General features: G+C 49.4%; 1 protein-coding gene across 2 annotated transcripts in view; it reads right to left on the reverse strand.

Moving 5' to 3' along the window:
- Nucleotides 1-23,873, reverse strand: part of LOC133342070 (serine/threonine-protein kinase SIK2-like) — an 84,831-nt gene that overhangs the window by 20,655 nt on the left and 40,303 nt on the right. For both annotated transcript variants that reach the window (XM_061550987.1, XM_061550985.1), the window contains exons 5-9: nucleotides 8,820-8,944; nucleotides 7,893-8,016; nucleotides 3,239-3,651; nucleotides 2,851-3,003; nucleotides 1,163-1,354 (exon numbers count right to left, since the gene is read on the reverse strand). In XM_061550987.1, the coding sequence (XP_061406971.1) occupies nucleotides 1,163-1,354; nucleotides 2,851-3,003; nucleotides 3,239-3,651; nucleotides 7,893-8,016; nucleotides 8,820-8,944 (1,007 nt within the window). The remainder of the gene's footprint in view (nucleotides 1-1,162; nucleotides 1,355-2,850; nucleotides 3,004-3,238; nucleotides 3,652-7,892; nucleotides 8,017-8,819; nucleotides 8,945-23,873) is intronic.

Here is a 23,873-nt window from a genome sequence, read left to right on the forward strand (position 1 = left end):
AGCGGGCTTGGGGCAGGAACATGTCGCTAGAAGGGACAATGGCGGGTGCGGGGGACTCACGACGCCAATGGGAATTTGAGCAGATTAGGGTCAGGCTTAAAACTAAACTACTATTAAAACTAAACTACTGTTAAAACAAAACTACTGTAAAAAAAATGTCATCAGATAAGGCCCACTGAGCTATGTAGCTCTTTTCAGAAGCGAGCTGGCCACAAATGATAGCCCAACGAAGTGGCTTATCGCGTGGAAATGTACAGCAGCCAAATACTCCAAATGCATTGTTTCTAAATGCGGTGGGAAAACCGGACGACCTGGAGAAGAATCCACTAGACCACGGGGAGAACATGCAAACTCCAAATATACAAATATCAGGGTTGGGATTGAACCCACGAACCTCCTGTACAGGAGGAGAGGTAATTAACATCTCGCCACTGCGGCGCAAAAAGTTTCAACGAATTGTTGAGATTCACCGTCGGGATCTTTCCTTTTCTTAACCATACACAGGAGGTATTGGCCACAAGGAGCTGGAGTGGGGCGCATGAAGCAATTACAATTAAATCTTATATACCAATGAAAAATGTCCATTCCCACACTTGCGATTTGCATGCGTGTAACATTTACCTCAAGAATCAACCTATATTCATCGATGAATTGACACATTATACACGGCTCGATAACATGTCTATCCACGTACGTGGCGTGTGTGTGTTTGTTTTGCGCGCGGTGCTGGCCACCAACCCCCTCCCTTGTGTGCCATGCCGGCCTTAATAGCGGCTCGCTAACAGCACTTACCCCAATGGTTTGTCGAAGGCTATACGGGGTATCTTTGTCTTTCGATTTAAAGCTTTCGTGACTGCAGGGATTCATCTTCTTGGTTCTATCAGTAAAGTCACGTAGAATGGAAATAATAAAATAAAGAAAATAAAACATAATAAAATAATATAATAATATAATATTATATTATTATTTCCATTCTACGTGACTTTACCGAAAGAACCAAGAAGATCTTTGTCTTATTGTGGTGGACAGCGCCAACTCCACCTAAGACGTCCCCTTTGGCCCGCTTTCTCCAGCCTCAAAGACACTGGTCCAGCCAGCCGCGTCGAGAATTATGGACCCGGCGGGAAGGGTCGAATAAATCACGGTGGGAAGAATGAGTCACCTTGGGGGTCGGCACCAAGAGTTCCTCCTCCAGCAGGCCCAGCTCCATGGGGTGTCCTCCGCCGGACTGGGCAAACGAGCCGCGCTCCGTAGCCAGCGCCGTGAAACCGGCGCACTGCTGCTGCTGCTGCTGCAGATGGTGATGCCTGATGTTCTGAGGCAGGAGACCCATGGGATACATCGCTGGGTTGGCCTGAAACGACACGTGGGGGGGGAGAGGAAGGGGGGACGGCACTTGCTTTACATAACGCGGCTCGTTAGTGCTTGCGGGGGGCGGGGGGAATTGCGATGCTGTGCCCCGACACCGATGCTCGCCGTGGCCGGGAGTCGAGCTGGGGTCGGCAGGGTTCGCGGCCGCCACTCCACGCACGGCGTGCACACACTTAGCAACGCGCTCGCTCGCTCGCACACAATCACTTAACGCGCCACTACGCGCACGTTTTTTCCCCTCTCTTCCTTCCACGTCACGTGGAAGTCATTACCCACGGAATGTAAATGTAATGTATACGCGAGTACATGTAAAGAAACGTGGCAGTATTTATACACGGGCGTGCTCCCGAGACAGAAAGTGTGCGTGTACGTGGGCCGTGATCTGTGCTCGATTTGAGGCGGCGCTTCATTGCCACGCGTGCCCAAACGTGTGTTTTAGGAGTTGTGCGGTCTCTCGATTGAGCACTGCGCACGCAATTAGGGCCGCTATTTTTATTAGCATCACCTCCAAAGTATGGGACATTGTTGGGGGGGAAGGACTCAACAATAAACATCCCCATGGAGATGTATTGCACAGCAGATAATTGCTAACAGCTGTGCCTACCACACAAAGACCACAAAAACCCGCGCGAGTCGGTCCACGCAATCAGCGATTACAGAGCAATCTACTCTACAAGCGACTTAGAAGCGCGCGAGAAGGGAATGCAACGCTGCCGTGCCGTCACGCATGGCATGGTTCAAGCCTGGACCTCGCGTCGACTGCCCGGAGCACGCGTCCCATCGCCAAGTCCTGTGAACGTGGCTCCATCCACGCAGGAAGTGCGCCGGTTTGCGGCGCGAATTCCACACAGCCGAGACTTCCCAAAGACGAACGGGCGAGGACTTCTTTGTACGGCTCCGAGATATTTCAGTCAAAACTATAAACCAAACTAAACTATTTTTTATTTCACCAGGCAAGGCCCACTGAGCTATATAGCTAATTTCAGAAGCGACTTGGCTACCACAAATATTAGCTCAACGAAGTGGCTTATCAAGTGTAAATATGTAGCAGCCAAATACTCTAAGGGCACGTTGTTTCGCAATGTTGAGAGAAAAATCTGAGGACCTGGAAAAATATCCATACAGTTGTCAGAGTCAGGATCGAACCCACGACCTCCCGAATACTAGGCGAGTTAATGAACATCTCACCACCGCAGCATGGAAGGCTCGGCTTAGCAGGAGCGAGTCCTGCAAAGCGGCGTTATGAGCAAGCAATTGCAGGGCTGAATCTTTCACCCTGTCCTCTACTATAAATGCACCTGCACAGGCTTAAATGCTCACTGTGCAGCAGCCAAAAGCGCCACCTTGCTGCAGATGAACACACGGGCTGCCCGCTTCAGGTTACCGCTCGCGTTGGTGAAGGCGGCTGCTTCTGCATGCGCGTACACGTGCGTGCGCGTACACGTGCGTGCGCGTATAAGTGCGTCCGCGAGCGTGTACCTTGGCGAGGGCCTGCTCGGCGATGGTGCTCGGCCGCCGGTTGCGCGCGTCCACGCGGTGGTCCACGGGGAAGCTGGAGCGGTGAGCTCTCAGGCGGTCGACAAGCAGGTGGTAGATGGCGAAGCAGTGGTTGTAGCTTCTGTTCTGCAGCGACTGCTCGCGCACGCAACGCACGCGGCGCGGGGGAAACGGCAGGTGGTGAGCGAGGTCGGGGTGTCCGTCGCTCGCTCGGACGGTCGCTGTGTCGGCCGTTTGGCGGAAGTCGTCAAAATGAATAAAAAATCAGCGGAAACAACTTTGCAATGGGCAAACTGTGCACGCTGTTAAGAGGGGGACGAGGGGGTAAAAAACGCAGCAACGATGGATAACGTCGCTCGCGACGGGCTACCTCCAGCGTCTTCTGCTGGTCGATGCCCAGGCTCTGCATGAGCCTCAGCACGTGCTCGTTGTACTGGGGCAGGCCCGGGCTGTACAGCGGCGATGGCGACGCGGACTCCGACGCGGCCGCTGGCTGGACGGACACGGCCGGTGGCGGCGGCGGCGGCGGCGGAGGAGGCGGCGTGGGCGGCGACGGGAGGGCGGCGGCCGCGGTGGCGGCGGCGGCGGCGGCGGCCGTGGCGGCGGACGGCTCGGCGCGGCTCTGCTGCTCCCCGAGCGTGGCCATGGGCGGCTGCTCAGGCAGCACGAGAGCGCGGGGCGGGCCGCCCTCGCCCTGCAGCCAGCGGTGCTGCCGGATCTGCGCGATCGTCAGCCGCTTGGACGGGTCGAGCACGAGCATGCGGCGGATGAGGTGCTCGCAGTCTGCAGCGGCGCAGCGAGAGAGAGAGAGATGAGTGAATTAAGAGAACGATTGAAAACGGCGCAAACGGTTGACGGATACAAAAACACAGGCGCGTCACAAACGGACGGATAAATAAATTTGTAAACGCGATACGGCGCGATAAAAACTGTCAAAAGTTGATTGCAAAGTGTTCAAACGAAGCGTGTCGATGAAGCCAACTAGCATGTGTTTCTGTACGTGTTTGTGTATATATGTGAATTATCAAGTTTTCCCATACTGTGATTTAAATAGTAAAACATAGTTTCATAAAAAAAAGGAATCAAACACGGATAATCGAATGAGGAAATAACTCTCTCGGACAAACGAGCGACCAAAATATACACACAAACATACAAGTAGCCAAACAATCTCAAGTAATGAATTAGACCAACGAATACTGGTGCTGTTGTCAGATACACAAAGCACAACATTGCCACGTCAGAATTGAAACACGTTCAGGAAGGGGCTTGATTAACTCCACTACGTTTACGTAAGAACTCGTGTATGTACGTCATACTTTCTTGTTGTTATTGTTGTTATTGTTATTTAAAATAAAGCTAACGTTACCCGCCTACGCAGCGACATTTATTAAGTGGAATCTGCACAATAACACAAACACACACGCAAACAAACAAACGATTATCCTTCCTTTAAAATGACTCAGCTTTACAAACTGAGGTCAGGAGGGAGGGAGAGGGGGAAAAGGAATTAATTTATACCATTGTTTCCAAGCGCTGCCACCGTTGTCGTCGAGTAGGTGTTAATGCGTCATCACCGCCGTTCGTTTTCGCGTCTTTTCATTTTATTAATTTAATTTCACCCAAAGAGATGAATATGATTATCGCGGCGACACGTTTTGCCTTGGCTCACGTGGCCTCTTGCCGCCCCCCCGACCACCACCCCGGTCCCTCCCGCACCCCCCCCCCCCCCGTGCCTGTCGGGGTCTAGCGCTGTGAGGATCCAGATTCTCCATGCGAGCTACGGAGCCCGTGGCGGCGCCACGCTCGGCCGGAAACAACTAAATTGAGAACCTCACGTCAACGCAGACAATCAGCGCGGTCGGAATCGCCGTTTGCTCGGTGTCACGCGTCGCATCGCATCTCCTTCTGCTCGTGCACACGGCTGTGTTTGAATGCTGTCATATATCTAGAAACGTGCGTTCAGATCGCTTCAGATTGTTATGCTGCTATGCGTTTCTACTTGATGGGCCACTTCGCTGCGGTATCGTTTGTGGCCATGTCGCTTCTGAAAAAGAAGCTCACAGCTCGGTGGGCCTTACCTGGTAAAATGAAAATAGCTTAGTTTTATTTTTATATATTTTTCAAGTGATTTGTTTACCTTTCCTATACTTACCACTCCGATCGTGTTTTTGTGTTGTTTGATGTTGTACCGTTCTTACCCGCCCCTACTGGATATCTGTGAAAAAGAGCTTTATAGCTAATCGGATTCCTCCACTAGAAATACACATTCTGATTCCGATATGAGAAGTCTAAATCTGGCTTATGCAACCATGACATTCCCTCGATTCCTCCATCAAAATATCTGAGTGAGCGAGCATCGATGACGCACTGCCGTCGTTTCATTTTAGCCCTCTAACTCCGAGATGGTAAAAACAAACAGCAACGCTTTCTAAGCGAACTAAGTACAAGCGCAGAGGAGAAACGAGCTGTGCAAAGAATGCGACTCCATCGCTCAACGAGCAGCTGCGGCAGCGTGAGCGGGGATGGGCACTCTTGGCTCGAACAAAAATGAACAGAAATTATTTCACGCAAACGCCGACTCCTGCCCGCCTTAACGTCGCGTACATTAGCGGAGTGGGGCCGCGGGTGACGAGAAAAGCTGGATTCTGCAAGTTACAAAGGGGGGACGCGAGGTTTGTAACGAAGGACGCGACGTCACCCCCGTCGCGGCCTTTCGCGTTAAATCAAAACGACGGACCGGAGAAGCAGTCGTGCTCCGAGCAGCGGGGCGGTGCCTCCGACGGGGACAGACATTCCTGCGCGCAGAATTCAACGGCACGCACCAAACGTCTCCATTTCGGCGGCAGACAATGGTCACTCGATCAAGCTTGAGTTTTTGTTTTTTGTTACTACTCCGTAAAAATTGCGCTCTTTTTAAGTAGCAGGAGAAAATTTACAGCTCAAAGCAGAGTTGTTTATCAGAGCGTAAAACCAGCTCTTCGGTAGTTTCGCCGGGCAAAACGCGCTGCCATCTCTGGTGGGATAAAACTCAGATTCTACGTTCGGGATTTGCCCGGCCCGTCAGTGACGTCCGAGACCACCGTGCGTTTCTGCGTCCACGGGCCCCCACCCCCCTCCTCCGCCCCCCCACCGAGCGATGCGCGGTGTGTCTCTCGGCGACGTTTAAAACCCGCTCCGTGTAATCACCGAAGCAGAAACACATTGACGGCGACTTCTGGGACCTCATCGGGCGGTCTCTACTGGGGCGTTCAAATCCTGCAGAAGACTGATGCCGTCACGCGTATTTACACAACGGCGTGTATGTGAAACGTGCGGGGTGGGGGGGGGGAACGAAAGACGACCTCCACCACCCCGCCGCAACCTCGCCCCCCTCCCATTTAGCCGTACGAACTGCCTGGGAAGAGCGCTGATCTGAGCAGGTGTTTGTCGTGAGCGGGATCGGCGCTGTGGACTCAGCGGCAGCTGGACGCAGTGCTGGTCCGCACCGACTCTCGCTCACAAAACGTGCCCCGTCAATGTCACGTGTGTGCGTGTGAAAGCGTGTTGTTCGTAATAATGGAAGGAACCCGAGAAGAGAGGAGGACCTAGCAGCGAGTGGCTCGCTGACGACGTCAGAGATTGGTGCCAGAAAGATGTGGCCAGTGAGCAAATTGGCACTACAAGACGGTCAGGAAAGTGGAAACGAATGACGAAATGTGGCAGTGGACACCTACAGGCCTAGCTGCCCATGGATCGTGATGATGATATGAAAATATACTCCTTAGTCTCACTGTGCTCTCAATCATCTATCATCTACTGCTGGACGGGCGCCGTGGTGGCTAGGAGATGTTAACCAACTCGCCTGGTATACAGGAGGTTGTGGATTCGATCCCGACCCTGACGCCTGGTGTATATGTTGAGCATTCATGTTCTCCCTGTGTAGCGCGGATTTTTCTCTGGGGCCTCCGGTATTTCCCTCCACATTCAACATCACGCGTTTAAAGTATTTGTCTGCTATAGGTTTCCACTTGATAAGCCACTTCTAGATTTGAAGTTTTTGTGACTGCAATGATTCATACTCTTTGGTTTTTAGGGTAAAATCACGTCGGTAAAAATATAAAATTAAAGAATAAATGAAAAAAACTACTATATTAAATCACAAGTGATTTCTTTTATTTAATATTTTTACCTACGTGACTTTACCGAAACAACCAAAGAGTATAAGCCACTTGGTTGAGCTATCATTCGTGGTCAGGTCACTACTGAAAAAGCTCTATATAACTCAATGGGCCTTACTTGGTCAAATATTTTTTTTTGTTTACTTGTGTAATGTGAGGATATATCCGGCTCACTGACATATCACAACTCGTCATGATGATTGGCTCTGCTGGTCCTGGTCTATAGCCAATGGGGGGAAGCCTAGGGGCGTGGCCCTGATGTAATGGAAAGGTGACAGCTGTAAGGATTGGTTCTGCTGGCCTTGGTCACAGCCAATGGGGAGATGAGTCAGGGGCGTGGTCCCGGGAGCTTACGAGGGAGCCTGGAATATTCCATGGAGGCTAACCAGGATTGGTGGAAACGTACCACGTGACCCGGGTATTAAATAGGGGTGGAGACGAACGACACGTGGTCAGAACGGGAACGAACAGAGGAAGGGGGCCACACGGGAGCGGGGCTCCGGGTTGCCACGTGGCGGCGCGTCTCTCTCTATCTGTCCCTCTCACGCTGCCTGTCAGCAGCATGAAGGAAAGCTGTAAAACAAGTTGAATTAAAGACGGATTCCAGAAGTCGCCTCAACGACCTTTATTACACTTGGACTCGAATACGTTCAGGAATCCACGTGCTCCTATTTTCATCTCTCGGTGTAATTGTAAGTGTGCATCTTCTCCATGCTTCGTTACGCAATGGGCCGGTTCTTCAAAAAAGGTCATCGCTATATTTGCGAGGCCGTAGACAATTCTCCGCGTGTCTGGTGGCGATGCCGCTGGGTGGGAAGGCATCGTGTTACTCGAATGACGATGGAGGAGGGGGGGGGGATTCACCTTCAGACATGAAGTAGGGAATGCGAAATCGCCCCTCCAGTACCCTCTGCTTGAGGATGGGCAGCGTCGGACCGTCAAACGGGAGGGCTCCACACACCAGCACGTACAGCACGACTCCGAGGGACTGTGGGACACACGCACGCATCAAAGACAAAGATCCCCCGTATATAGCCTTAACAGACTGTAGGGGCAAGTGCTGTTAGCGAGCACACGCAACGCACACACCCCCACCGGCATGTAACACACGCACGCACACACACACCACCACCGGCACGCACGCAATCGTTTATTGTGCATCATACACACAGAGTGCACACTCGGGATGGGTTTTGGATTTTAGAGAATATTTGGATTTCTTTGGGTCTAACAATAGCGACGTCATCCGATGCCCCATGGCAGCACTTTCGGTGGGAAAAGCATGGAAGTGGCATCGTGCAAGTGGCATCGTGCTTTTGGATCAATCCAAAAGAAAACTGTCAAAAATTGTAACGTACAAAATAAAGATGATCGATTATTTGAAACAATCCGAAAAATCGGGAACACATTCCGAACAGAATTGGGATCTTCCTTATTACAATATTTTGGCTTTAGCGATTTGAAGCTGCGGTATCTCCGACGAGAACGGTTAGCTCCGATTAGCACGATTGCCCACGTACAGTGTGAAAGAAGTTCAACATACATACGTGCATCTCTGCAAGCTTGTTGTGTATATGTAGAACTTCTTTCACACCAGCGATCTGCACCGGACGTGCGTGCGTAGCTTTTTCTTTCGCGAGCCATATTCACACGTGGCCCTCAAAAAGTGTCGGCGACAGGGCCGCGCAGTTGCTCGAGGGCCCATTTGACCCCGGCAACCGCTACGGCTCGCCCCCCGCCAACCGCTACGAGCCCCCCGCCGCCGCCGCCGCTGCTGCCACCACCACTCACCCAGACGTCCAGCTGCGGCCCCTCGTACTCCAGCCCCTCGAACACCTCGGGGGCAGCGTACGGCGGGCTGCCGCACCACGTCGTCAGCGCCTCGCCCCGCCGGAAGAAATTCCCAAATCCAAAGTCTGCGCCGTGGGAGGTCATCGTGGGGTCATGGGGAGGGAGGGGGGTGAGGGGGGGAAAAACGAAGCGGTAGTTGGCAACAATTCGGAGCGCGGGCATCATGTGTTGAGTGTTCGTAACACTATTCTTGGGTTTTTTCGGTAAAGTCACGTAGGTAAAAATTTTTTTTTTTATAAAAGTAAAATAAAAATAAAATAAAAATCACGACGTTTCGGAGGCAACACAAGCCTCCGTCTTCAGGTGGAACCGTCACAGCACGATAGCTGTATCAAGTGAGAGAAATTCCAAGAAAACAGTCCTTGTATATATACCGGTTGAGGAATTTCTCTTACTTGATACAGCTATCGTGCTGTGACGGTTCCACCTGAAGACGGAGGCTTGTGTTGCCTCCGAAACGTCGTGATTTTTATTTTATTTCTATTTTACTTTTATTAATTTAAATTTTAATTTTTTACCTACGTGGCTTTACCGAAAAAACCCAAGAATATGAATCCTTGCAGTCACGAAAGCTTCAAATCTAGAATTCGTAACACTAGTCGATGTGCAATGTGTACAGTCCTTTGTAAATCCAAAGCTGGATGGAGGGGGGAGGGGGGGCACCTCCCAACTCTGCACGGGTTGCGGAGGTTATTTGACCGTACTTCACCGTGCTCGTCAACGGGGGTTGGTGTCAGCGGCTCAAGCACAGACGCGAGCGAGCAGAAGTAAAGTAACATCAAGTGATATTTCTGCAAAGCCCAATGTTGCCCACAAAGTGACCCGGTGACTTATAGTAATATCCTGTTATGCACGTAATCCCTCATTAAAGCACTTATCCAGACTCAAAGCCTGCTTAGCTTCCGAGATCTGATGAGATCTGATGCATTCCAGGTGGTTTGCATGAATATATTCGCACTTAGCCAGAAAAGCTTCACGAATTCCGAGACGATTTTCTATTCAGGCGGTTCCAACTTGGGACGATTGGCAAATGCATTTTTGTGTGTAACAGGAAACTGGGAGTGTTTGGGGAAAACTCACTCGTTAAAAAAAAAACATATGAACTGAAGACAAAATAGGTCAACAAACTACTTGCTACTCTTAGGTTTTTTCGGTAAAGTCACGTAGGTAAAAATAAATAATACAAATAAAAATAATAGAAATACAATTATTTAAAATAATATTATTTCAATTATTTATTTTTATTTCTATTATTTTTATTATTTATTTTTACCTACGTGACTTTACCGAAAAAACCTCAGAGTATGAATCCTTGCAGTCACGAAAGCTTTAAATCTAGAACCTACTTGCCGTACTTCCACTTCGCAGGAACTTAGTGCTCTGTGGATGGGTGCATCACACAAATACACGATCCGACAGCCTCTCCACCGCGTCACTCAAGTACTCTAAACGCCTGTTTAGAAACATGCGTTTAGACCAATTAGCTGCTATAAATTTCCACACGATAAGCCACTTCGTTGGGCTATGATTCGTGATCATGTCGCTTCTAAAAAAAGAGCTGTATAGCTCAGTGGGCTTGGTAAAAAACAATTGTTGATAGTTCTAGTTGAATAGTTTAACCATGGGAGTGTCGAACAATATTATTTTAATTCCTGTGAATTAATTCAATATTGGACAAGCTAGACGATAGAACGATCTAGACGGAAGCAGAAGAGGGAGACGGGAGAAAATGAGAGGGAGAAAATGAGATTAGTAGATTTGGGATTTGGAACGCTCACAGCCAAGACAGAAATAGAAAATAATTGATATCAATGCAAACATTACAAATTAATTGGTTTTCAAATGGGTTACCCAAACGGCGGAATAATCTCAAGACGTCTGCCACACTTGGGAGGTGCAAACATCGCCAAACGAGGATTGTTCAACATGCGTTTGTTTAACATGCAACAAAAAAAAACTAACCACGTCTCATCACGCTAGCTACATTTAAAAGGGTTAAAAACAGCGACGTTTGAATAAGAGAAAAAATCCCAACAAATTTTATTTTTGCGAGGGAACAATGGAAAAATTAACGATGTGTTGTGGTCCTGCAGTTCACTGACGTGTGTAGGGGTGGAGAGGTGGGGTGGAGGCGCATTATTGCTGAAGTGGCAATAATAGCAATCCCACTGGGACCTATGGAAACATGGCACCATTCGGGACCGTTAATCAAATGGATGAACATAATTTGGTATTTGTGCCGGATAGATTTGAATCGGCTCTTTCCACGCACAGTCCGGGCCAGGGTTGGACAGACTGGAAACCCGTTTGTTTGCAAGTCCTTCTCCGAACACCATATTCTAAAACAACAATAAACAAACCCACCACAACAACAACAAAAAAATGTGGGTCCTTGACCGACTGCCACGGGGTAACAACGGAAAAGGAGATGATGTCACAGATCCCAGTCACTTCCTGTTCGCTGTCACGACATTTAACAGCCATGTGTGCGCGTGTGCGTGTGTGGTGGCACAGTGGGGAGCGGTGGCGCAGTGGTTAGAGAGCGCTGCGTTACGAACCCGGCCGCACGGGTTCCATTCCCGCTTCACGGCCAACACCAGTGACGATTATCTGAACCGGTCCTGGGCCTCCCTTAGGTCGACTGAACCTCAAATGAGTACCTGGTGCGGTGTGTAAATATCGCCAAGGCAGCTGGGTGTGGTGCTGGCCACCCACCCCCTCGTGTGCCGTGCCGGCCTTCATAGGCGCTACTCGTAAACAGCACTTGCCCCAAAATTCTTCTAAGGCTACATGGGGGTCTTTGTCCTTGTTTGTATATTTATTTTCCTACCCCCCCCCCCCCAAAAAAAAACGCACTGCCTGTTCCCAGGCTAATTCCACAACAATGGGTTTTTTTTTTGCAAGCAACATTTTCCGCTACCTTCATTAATGCGATAAGAGCCGGGGAGAGGGAAAAGACTCAACATTATAAAGTTTAAGAGGAAGTCCCCTGGAGCAAGGAACCATGATGAATGCTGTACATTTTCCCACAACTGACGCTCTTGCCAAAACGCTCATTTCATATCAAAGTAATTTGCCAAGCGGCGAATAAAATACAACTCGACCTTCAGAGACGACGGTGCCACGATAGCAAAATGCGACGTTTGCCACTGGGCGAGCTTTCCCATGCTCGTGGAATTCACTCTGGCTGTTGTAGGATTTATTTCGTAGGATATTTTGTAGGATTTATTTTGTAGGGTTTATTTTGTAGGATTTATTTTGTAGGATTTATTTTGTAGGATTTATTTTGTAGGGTTTATTTTGTAGGATTTATTTTGTAGGATTTATTTCGTAGGATTTATTTTGTAGGATTTATTTAGTAGGATTTATTTTGTAGGATTTATTTCGTAGGATTTATTTTGTAGGATTTATTTTGTAGGATTTATTTCGTAGGATTTATTTTGTAGGATTTATTTTGTAGGATTTATTTTATAGGATTTATTTTGTAGGATTTATTTTGTAGGATTTATTTTGTTCAAACGTCCGTGGAGCGTGAACCCGAGAGACTGAATTTGAGGGTGAAAGGTACGATTTAATGCACGCGATTAAGCATCGCTCTGAAGGCTGCCAATGAACTACGTACAATTGCGTGAAAGTCACGTGTAAAAGCATTCAAATAAAAACTATGTCCAAAGTAAAACCTGTTGGCAACATCTGTTGCACTGGAGGGTTTCTAGCTACTCAACACAAAAAGGGCTTTTCGTGTTCAGTTTGCTGTCCTTCCCCCACAGCTCCGCTATGTACGGTGCGAAAGAAGTTCAACATACGTAGATGCATACGTATACTTGCACGCACGCTTTTATTTACGCCTGCCAGTCGTGCCGTCGTTCTGCCGCTCTACGCCGTGGCCTCTTGACTCCGCGCAGACATTTATCTCAGACGCACGTGCACGCGAGAGAGAGCACACGACCGTCGCGGGAGGCTGGTGACGGGGGCGGCATCGATGTGTCCCCCAAGCGGTGTTGCGCAAAGTGGCTTTTGGCCTGCGACGAGGGGGCCTTTAAGCGAGATTTTTCGTGTCGCCATTTGGCCGATGGACGTTTCAAAATCCCACCGGTCAGCGCCACGTACCGCTCGCGTTCAACATACTGCAAGGTGCTACGAGCAGGAAGCGAAGGGGCGTTATTCGTCAAATTGTACCTCTCACTAAAAAAATATGAAGAACAAAATATAGCAACGTGATAATATGCACCAAGCGAAAGTGCCGATGAGCGTGCCCAATGTGCTCTCGCAAATGAGGCTTTATTCTGGAGAAAAGTTGATAGCCCGCATAGTCGTGCGAGCTTCATTGGAAGGCACTTCTTATAGTTTGTGCAGTCTCTCCGCAGAGGATTTACTTTTTTTCATCCACTTAAGCTGCCCACTCTCAAGCAAAGCCCACGTTTGGACGATGATATTTCACGAGTTATCTGGATTCACTTGTGTGCCTCTCGCAATTAGGTTTTGGGGAATAAGACATTTAATTATTTGACTAACACTAAACTAAACTTTATATTTTACCATGTAAGGTTCACGAAGCTATATTGTATACCTCTTTTTCGGAAGTGACCTTGCCACAAATGATAGCTCAACGAAGTGGCTTATCAAGTGAAAATGTATCGCAGCCAAAAACGCGTGATGTTGATCCTAAATGTGGAGGGTAAAACTGGAGAAAAATCCACGTGACCACGGGGAGAGAGACACCGCAAATACTCCAAATATACAGCAGCAGGCGTCAAGGGTGGGGATCGAAACCCCATGGAACCCCAGCATACCAGGCGAGCTGGTTAACATCTCGCCACCGCGGCGCCCTGGACACCAGCGGACCGTCACTCTACCTTTCTAGATTTGAAGCTTTCGTGACTGCAAGGATTCATATTCTTAGGTTTTTTCGGTAAAGTCACGTAGGTAAAAAATTAAAATTAATAAAAGTAAAATAAAAAATTATATAAAAATCACGACGTTTCGGATGCAACACAAGCTTCCGTCTTCAGGTGGAACCCGTCACAGCACGATAGCTGTATCAAGTACCTCACTTGATACAGCTATGAGATACTTGATACAGCTATCGTGCTGTGACGGTTCCACCTGAAGACGGAGGCTTGTGTTGCCTCCGAAACGTCGTGATTTTTATTTTTTATTTTACTTGATACAGCTATCGTGCTGTGACGGATCCACCTGAAGACGGAAGCTTGTGTTGCCTCCGAAACGTCGTGATTTTCATTTTATTTTTATTTTACTTTTATTAATTTTATTTTTTTACCCACGTGACTTTACCGAAAAAAAAACCTAAGAATACGTTACTCTACCGTAAGCTACCTGCCCATTCCCAGACCACGAGACCAGCAAAAAAAACCTCCCAACACCGAGGTCGGGCAACAAGTCGTGACGAGCGGTCTCCTGGGATGCGCGTCGCCGGGTCTATAACCGGGAGAGAAAAAAAAAGTTTTTTTAGCAGAATTTTTGTTCCAGACCCGACCTTCAACTGGCAGACAGACGTAAGCGCCTGATGGACTCCCACTAACGCCGTCACTTTACTGTAAATAACGTCACTGTACGGCCGCGGTAGAGGCTGCTGCTGCGGCGGCGTGGATACCGGCTCCTCCACAACCGCACCGTCGGAAAATGCAGCAGAGGGGGTGTGGGTGACAGGGAGGTCACAAGCCAGTCGAGGGTTTAACCTCTCGCACAGCCGGTCACATTTTTTCCACGTCCGATGGAAATCTCGTCTTTAATGGCAGAGTGCACCTGTCCTTTCGGTTAACAACGGGGCTATTGGGAGCTGGGGAAGATGTCTTGAATTATTATCAACGTGTCCCTATGTCTGTGCCAGGTTCCACATCTCTGGCCGGGGCGACCTCGCGTCTTTTTTAAAACAGAAATGCATTTTTTTGCATCTTCCAAGTAAAAAACGTTTCCCAATCGGAGCTGAGCACCAGCTGGGATTCGTTCCCCGCCCGCCCGCCCGCCCACCAGGTGAACAAACCCCAACCGGAGCTCACTTTGGTGTAAGAGCAAAGTGATCTTCAGCAACACTCACGTGGCAAAGGGGGGCTTTGCTGGCTGCTAGTGGCGAGGCGGATTAAGGGGTCGTCCATAAATGACGTCACGAGATTTTGGACGATTTTTGACCACCCCCCCCCCCCCCCCCCCATCGTCACACGGCGTCACAAAAAGTCAGACCCCCCCCCTCAAATATGACGACACAAAGCTCTGCCCCCCCCTACAAAAAATAAACATGCTTCAAATCGCTTTAAACTATTGTCATTGTAGTGCGTATTTAATGTGCCGTTGCACTCTAATGTTGTAGGAGGAAACATTTATTAAAAAGTCTATTTAATTAAGTAGAACGTCTTGTCTAAATTTATTTAAAGTTGCGTATTTTGATGTGACGTCACATTTCTCAACCCCCCCCCCCCTCGTCACACATCGTCACAAATGTCTGACACCCCCCCCCAGGTGCGTGACGTCATTTATCGACGGCCCCTAAGAGCTATAGGATCGGAGGAAAACTTTTTCTATACGAGCACCACCGATTATCACGGTTGGCTGCATACGGCGCGAGAGAAGGTCAACGTACAATACGTACAAGATCACCCCGCGTGTATTTAGTGTAACTTTACTGTGCAGGATGTGCAGGACGCAGCATGACGTTTGTTCGAACGAGATCCAGGCGTGACGTCGATGTCTTGGTTGACTGTGGAATACGTTAGCTAATGTGAACACACGCGTGACTTTTATGCTCAATTAGCGCATAGGAACATGCATATAGGAACATGCATATCGAATGTACTGCACAAAACTGGATGAATTTCGATTTAAAGCTTTCGTGACTGCAGGGATTCATCTTCTTGGTTCTTTCGGTAAAGTCACGTAGAATGGAAATAATAAAATAATACAGATAAAACATAATAAAATAATTCTCACGACGTTTCAGCCACAACGCAAGCAGCCGTCCTCAGGTGAAGACCAGACGCTGTCTCCCCGACAGACCTGGTCTTCACCTGAGGACGGCTGCTTGCGTTGTGGCCGAAACGTGGTGAGAATTATTTTATTATGTTTTATTTTTATTATTTTATTATTTCCCTTCTACGTGACTTTACCGAAAGAACCAAGAAGAAAAAAACTGGATGAATTACTTATCAGGTGCCATCTAAACCAACTCTTTGCTTAATCAGCTTATCTGGCGTGTGTTTGTATATTTGTTGATTTAGGGGTGCATTTCATAATTTACTTTTTTTTAATTCCAGCTCAGATAGCGTGTCATTGACAGCGCGTGGCACCAGCCACCACGTGCTGCGTGTGACTGCACTTGCATCGCTCGACAAACACGGCATCCACTCTGCCATCCCGTTCTGCCAAACCGAGCGTGTGTGCGTCCGTGATATTTTTCGTGCTCATCCGGCCAGCGTGAGTCTGCCGTCGGCCCCCATCTCGCAACCACCAAAACTGAAGAGACTTCGCAAAGAAACCGACAAGGCAGGTCGATAACACCCGGTGTGGCCAATCCGCAATTTTGTGAATTACACATCTGATTTAGCGGTATCTTCCAGGGCCGTGTTTTTTTATTTTATTTTAAAAGCCTGCTTAAATATTTGCCGAGTGAGCAGCAAGCTGCATTGTACGTGCGGCGACGCACACACCCAAACGACGTATGTCCCGGCTCCCAAGCCAAATGTACTTTGGCATTGGAGAGCCACTGTTGATTCCAGCAACATCAGATCGCATTTGCTGAATAGACACATCACCCCCCACCACCCAGTGGAAATTTATGTATTTTAACATCATCGCCTGGCCTCCATTAATAATAGATTGGGCCTTTGAATATGCGGCTAATAAGGCGAGCGTGTACGTAAACCTTCCACCCAAAAACAAAGATCCCCCCGTATAGATTTAACAGAATGTTGGGGCAAGTGCTGTTAGCGAGCACCTATGAAGGCCGGCACGGCGCACGAGGGTGGCCAGCACCACGTCCTTCCGCCTTTGTCTCCCCAGTGGCAATGTTTACACACCGCACCAGGTACTCATTTAAGGCTGATGCGACCTAGGGGAGGCCTAGGACATGTTCAGATAATCGTCACTGGTGTTGGCCGTGAGCGGGAATCCAACTCGGGACACCGGGTTCGTAGTGCAGCGCGCTAACTGCTACACCACCGCTCCCAGGCACACAGAGACACCAAGAAAATAAGGGGTGTGTGGAGAGGAAGATGAATTTATATTGAACTTCAAACGGGTGAGAAATGCATCTCGCTTCAATTGCGCAACGTTTCAGGACGGCTGACCTATTACTTAAATCGTTTTTTTTTTTTAAAACGCGGGCGCAAATATTTCGGATCTCATAAGCAAGGCGGTTTTTTTTTCAGCCTCGATTTCCATTCTCTTCGTCGGGTGTCTCCTTGATTTCATTTCGCCTTCGCCGCCGTCACATTTCTTGGGGCGACCCGGCTCACTCCTGAGAAACGAGACACCCTCGCATCCCACCCCCTCGTCTCTCAGTGCGCTCACCTGAGCTGCGTGAAATGAAACTTGATACGCAAAAAGCTACGCGTACCTTCGAAATCCCCACGCACCTCCGATGCGTCTCTATGGACCGTCTCTACACGGTTGAGCGGTTAGCGTTGCGCTGCGCTACGGATCCGGGCACCCGAGTTCGATTCACCGTCCAAGATCAGTGACAATTATATGAACCGGTCCTGGGCCTCCCCAGATCGACTCAGCCTCAAATTAGTACCCTGGTGCGATGTGTAAACATTGCCACTGGGGAGACAAAGGCGGTCGGGCGTGGTGCTGGCCACCCACCCCCTCGTGTGCCGTTCCGGCCTTCATAGGTGCTCGCTGACAGCACTTGCCCCAACAGTCTGTTCAGGCTACACGGGGGATCTTTGTCTATGTCATGACGGTGACCCCTCCCCCCCCCCCCCCCCCCACGTGACTCTTGCGGAATGAAATCTTGATCTTGTTGTACCACGGGGTCTCTCTTTTTCTTTATCGAGTTTTTGCCATCCCGGTTAAAAAAAACAAAAGACACATTTCCGAAGCTTGTGTGGGGAGGGGAGTTGATTTAATTTGAAGGAAAAAAAACCGAACTCATTCTCCACTAACTCATACTCCGCCAACTCATTCTCCCGCGACCCGTTGTCCCCCCTACCCCACCACCCCCCCCCCCCCCATTCTATTTTGCCACGAGAGCACAACCAGACCCCCCCACACACACCACCACGTGTGCGTAGCGTATGGGGGGGTGTGTGTGTGGGGGGGGGGGTCACATTTCAATTGCTCAGAGCAACTGCCCCCCCCTCCCAACCCCCCTCCAACCCCCCTCCAACCCCCTGCCCAGTCATGTCCCGCATGCTAATCATCCAATTGACGTCAATCGCTAAATCTCTCGCGCCTTGAAGCGAGAGGCTCGTGGCATTTCAAAATAAAGGCCCTTTCGGGTGGGTGCAGAACGGTGCCGGCTCAACACCCATTTGTTGTTTTTCACGCTGCTACTGCTGCTGCTACGAGCACGCGCGCTCATAATAAAACGTGAACTTAATACATCCTGGCAAGTTTTGAAAATGTAATGAAGTCCAACCTGTTTGGGGGGAGGGGGGGCTGCCGCTCACTGCGCGGACCCACGATGCGCGTGCCGCTCAATGATGCCAACATCAGTGGCGAATATCTGAACTGCTCCCGGGCCCTCCCCTAGGTATACTCAGCCTTGAATGAGTTCAGTGCAGTACCTGGCGTGGTTTGGCCTTGACAGGTGCTTGCAAAAAAGCACTGGCCCTGACAATCTACGTAGGCTACCCCGTGGTTTTCTTAACCTTTGTGCGCGCTATGTGAATAGACAAGCAAGTTCGATACACTAAGCAGCCCGAGTTCGACTCCCGGCCAATTGCTCTTAAATGAGTAACCCCGGTCTGGCGTCGAGCGACCAGCAACGAGAAAGCCAAAGGTGGCAAGCCCCAGGCAAAGGTGCATTGTGCCCTAACCGCACGAATCGCCCATCTCCACGTGTGCCGCACACACTGGCCCACACATAATAGGTGCTCGCTAAGCAGCGTTTGGCCACAGCGGTGTGAAAGTCTCAACGGAGAGACAGATCCTTGTCTTGCGTGCGTGCGTGCGCTTTTTTTTTCGCTCGGCCAGACTTATCGGACGCGTGCCAAGCTGCGATTGGGAACGTTTTACATGGAAGTGGCAAAGACGCGTTTCTGTTGCGGGCGTTTTTTGTCGCTGTTGCTGTTGTTGTTGAGAAGCACGTGTCGCCAACAAATGGACAAAGTCACGGGACAATGCAATAAATAAGTGGCGGCGGCGACGGCGAGGCGAGAAGGGGCCCACAGAGATTTCAACAACAGCCCACGACGACCCCCAGGTCAACCCACACCACCGAAACAAGCAAGTGCCCAGTAGTGTCCCAAACACGGACAAAAAAAAGCCCCTTTGCGCTCCCATCACGCGGAACGCTCCGTGCCTGCTGGTCCCATACTCTTGCTGTACAGCTTGCTTTGTTGCGATGGACGTGTGGGAGGGGAGGGGTGGTGGTGTAGCGGTTAGCGCAGCTGCACTACGAACCCAGCGACGATTGTCCGAACCGGTTATGGGCCACCACTAGGTCGACTCAGCCTCAAAAGTAAATATCGCTACTAGGGGAGACAAATGCGGTCGGGCGTGGTGCTGGCAACCAGAGGTGTGGACTCGAGTCATGTGACTTGGACTCGAGTCAGACTCGAGTCATGAATTTGATGACTTCAGACTCGACTTGGACTTGCATAACAATGACTTTGTCCCACCTCTGAGGTGTGGACTCGAGTCATGTGACTTGGACTCGAGTCAGACTCGAGTCATGAATGTGATGACTTCAGACTCGACTTGGACTTGCATAACAATGACTTTGTCCCACCTCTGCTGGCAACCCACCCTCCCGTGTGCTGTGCCGGTATTCGTAGGGCCTCGCTAACAGCACTTGCCCCAACAGTCTGTGAAGGCTACACGGTGGATCTTTATCTTTGTACATTCACAGCTCTTCCAACTAAGGGCGCGTCTTAAAATCCTGCACGCGCGCGTGTGTGTGTGCGCGTGACCAGATTTGACGTTGATGTTGACCAGAATGATATAACTTTTAAAAACTCCGTTGACACCAGGCACGTCTTCATTTCCTCCAGAAGCATCTCATAATCCGGGGAATAATGTAACATTAAACGAACATTCTGTTTGATCTATGGCAACGGTTCTGTTTGAGTATGAGGTTACAAAGATAAACACTACAACAGCACAGTGCGTGTGTGTATATATACACACATATTGTAATCTCATGCAGAGTTAGATGTAAATTCTCGATTGGAGAGAGTACTAACCAACGTTTACGTAACGTTACAAAACACACAAGAACGACTTTAGTCGTAAACACAACACAACCATTGCATCTTTCAGTGGCCCACTTTGGGCTTTGTTCGAATTCTTTCATTCACGTTTCAATCCCCACCTATTGTTTGAAAGCCTTCAAATAAATCACGATCTGGCGTTTTTGTTAATACGGTTAGCTGAGCTTACTCAGGAAAACATAAAAGCGATGCCGTACCGCGCACATGCAATGACATCGATCAGGCATCGATTTGCCGACTGTAAGATTGAGTTTTCCTCTCGACATGCAGAATGGGCGAGTGACAATCCATTATTTACGATTGTTTTTGCTAAACGTATGCAAATCACGCACCAACGTCACTACAGCAGGAGGTTTACAGGAAGAAAAAAAAACTAAAAACATTTGTAGAGGCCCGACTAAGGGGAAATCCGTTCCACAGTTATCCATCCCTGGTATCACTGCTGCTGTCAGTAGGTCACGTGTATATTGATGGTAACCCACCACAAGGGAACCACAATGCAGTTGTTCAGCAACTGCTGACGGCTTTTGCATGACGCGCAAAGGCTGTGAATGAAACACTGCAGTGCTCCGTTAGACAATTCATAAATAATCATTGTTATTAGTCTTCGTCGTAATAATAACATCGAGAACTGGGGACTAGACCTCCACGCTGCTGACGAGGTGGCTGGCTGCCTGACTCGGCAAGACGAGCAGTAAATGATGTCAAATAAATAAACTAACGAGGTGGGCCAACGAGCGCACAAACGAGATCGTGAACCACGTGGGAAACAATACAAACGAGTCTTCTTGGTTCTTTCGGTAAAGTCACGTAGAAGGGAAATAATAAAATAATAAAAATAAAACATAAAAAAATTATTTTGCTGTTTTGTTTTTAATTATTATGTTTTATTTTTATTCTTTTATTATTTCCCTTCTACGTGACTTTACCGAAAGAACCAAGAAGATGAATCCCTGCAGTCACGAAAGCTTTAAATCGAAATTTAATACAAACAAGGTCGTAAACCACGTGTGCAACAATACAATACAAAAAAATCGATTCTCGACTCGAATCACAAACCTCAAATTGTGACAATCCGTCACATTGGCGGGGCCGTGTCAAATTGGCTACGTACGGCGCGAAAGAAGTTCCACGTGCATCCACGTACTTATAATCACCTGCCCTCCAATGCACGTCACACACGAAACCACATGAGCCGTTGTTGTTGTTTACAAGATGCTTGCGCAGGGTGGTGGTCCAGATGTCATGTGACCCCACCCCTCTGTTTGAAATAAAACCTGACTTTAATAACACATTAAGTGGAAACACCCTGTCTAGGGGAACGACCATACCCTGGCTCTCATACACATCCCATGAGCAAAGGTTGGCTACGTACGGGGGGGCAAATGAAGTTCAACGTGCACGCGTGCGGACGTACGCACACCGAGCGGCGCAACGAAAGTGGGAATCAGAAAGGGGCACCGCGAGCCGCTTTAACGGCGTCACAAAAGGAGGCAATTCGAGAAATCCTCCTTGTCCTCCTCGCCCCAGCCGCTGTATAACCCGCTTACTCAATGCCGTGCAGCTAAACAACAACAACATGTGAGCGAAGACTTGCACCCCCCTCCTCCTACCCGGCCGTTCGTATGACCGCCGACTGAACTCGGCTGTACCCACGTGGCTTCTATGAGTCCAACCCCAAAACTTGACCTCATCGCAGACAAAGAAACCCAGTAAAGTCTCCCTCCCGGAGGCTGTTGGGGAAAGTGCTGTTAGCGAGCACCCGTGAAGGCCGGCACGGTGCCACGAAGGGGTTGGTGGCCGGCCAGCACCACGCTCCGACCGCCTTTGTCTTCCCGGTGGCGATGATTTTTACACACCGCACCAGGCAATCAATTGAGGCTGAGTCGACCTAGGGGAGGCCCGGTTCCGACAATCGTCACTGGTGTTGGCAGTGAGCGGGAATCGAACCCGGGAAGCTGGGTTCGTAGCGCAGCGCACTAACCGCTACACTACCGCTCCCCACCACCACCACCACATTTACTCAGTATGCAAAAACACAGCCGATGTTGGCGAGTCGGGGTCAGGTGAGGAAGACAGCCCAGGATTGACCACGAATGGGGGAGGGAGGAGCAAGCGCCTTTCCTATAACCGTTGCGTTTTGTTTGCAGAGGTAAAACGCTCGAGGAAAAAAGGTGGAAAGCGTGAACGACCGTCCGGGTGGTAAAAGGGTTGCTGCTCATTTGACCCTCATAGCACCGAGCCAGCGGCGAGACATTCCACATTACCGTGGCAGGAGCCAAGCATTTCCATAACTAATCGCCTTCGCGGAAAGACACAAAGTAAAAGTCGTTAATAATGGAGAAACACGCGGCCGACGCGATGCGCCTGCGGGGTACGGTTCCAATGAATAAATGAGTCAGGCTTGGGGGTTAAGGGATCATTCTAGGGCAGTGGCAAAGGTCGCAGAGTTTAGTGGTTGAGGCAATGCTGCGAATGGGCCAGACGTGGCTGGAGAGTTCTCGAACCACGACAATTGTACGTGCGCTGAACTTCTTTTGCACCCTACGTAGCCAACCGCGCTAGTTGGAGGCGCCACTCGGTTTGGCCGGCGTGGAATGATCGCGCTGATGGTGCACCAGCTTTGTATCCTCCCATACCCCCCCCCCCCCCCGGGCGCACTCCTCCACACTTCCATCTGAACGTAATACATCAACGTAATGCGCGTGCGTTACCTCCGCCAAGAGAGAGAGAACGAGCAATGCAGAAAACAACAACGGCCATTTAACGTGTTCGTTTTTTTTGTTCAAATGGTGCTTGAGACAAATTTGCAACGCGGCTGATGTTAACCTTTACGGGGGAAAGAAATGTCTCAATCGATTTGTTAAACAACAAAAACTCATGCTTTTAAAAAATACATACAATAAACAAAACGATGTTTCGCCCAATGGTCCTGCATAGCGATGAGTATCTATATTTTATTTAGGTCATAGTGTTGTCGATGAATGCGCCGTTGAGGTTTTATTTTCCCCTGCGCCACCGCCAACGTAGCAGCAGCACCGCCGCGTTGACGAAAACAAAGTGCTGTATGTTGAACTTCTTTCGCACCGTACGTACGAACGGAACGTACTTAAGTTAAACATTTTCATGCTGTTACCCACCACTCCCCCTCCCCCCCCAAGCTCCCTCTAACACAGTGTTCTTCCAATGTTTTGGAAGGAGAGAAACAAACTGCTGACGGTTAAAGGTCAATGTACCATGCTACGCATTGGTCTCGGCGATAGGATTACAATCTGGATAAAAAGATATAGCCACGGCCAGGTTACCCGATGTGTCCCCTAGCAACGCAGTTACCACCTGCTCTGTTCGTTTACAAACCCCTCTCATTCATTCGCAATCAACTTCTCAATTGCCATCGAATACGTGCCGTGTCTACTGCACACGACACCCGCGCGGTAATTATAACCCCTCCCGCCGCCGCTGTTAGCCCAGCGCGCGCGCGGACGCAATGGAAACTCGGAAGGTTCCGTAAAATACTGGACGCGTGTCAACGCATAAATATTTACGGGCATTCGGACATGGGTCTTAATGTGCTCCAACGGAGAGTCTGCGAAAGTTCGGGGAA

The sequence above is a fragment of the Lethenteron reissneri genome, chromosome 13 (genome assembly GCF_015708825.2).
Source record: "Lethenteron reissneri isolate LAM-NWPU_2019-01 chromosome 13, ASM1570882v1, whole genome shotgun sequence".
Lineage (NCBI taxonomy): Eukaryota > Metazoa > Chordata > Hyperoartia > Petromyzontiformes > Petromyzontidae > Lethenteron > Lethenteron reissneri.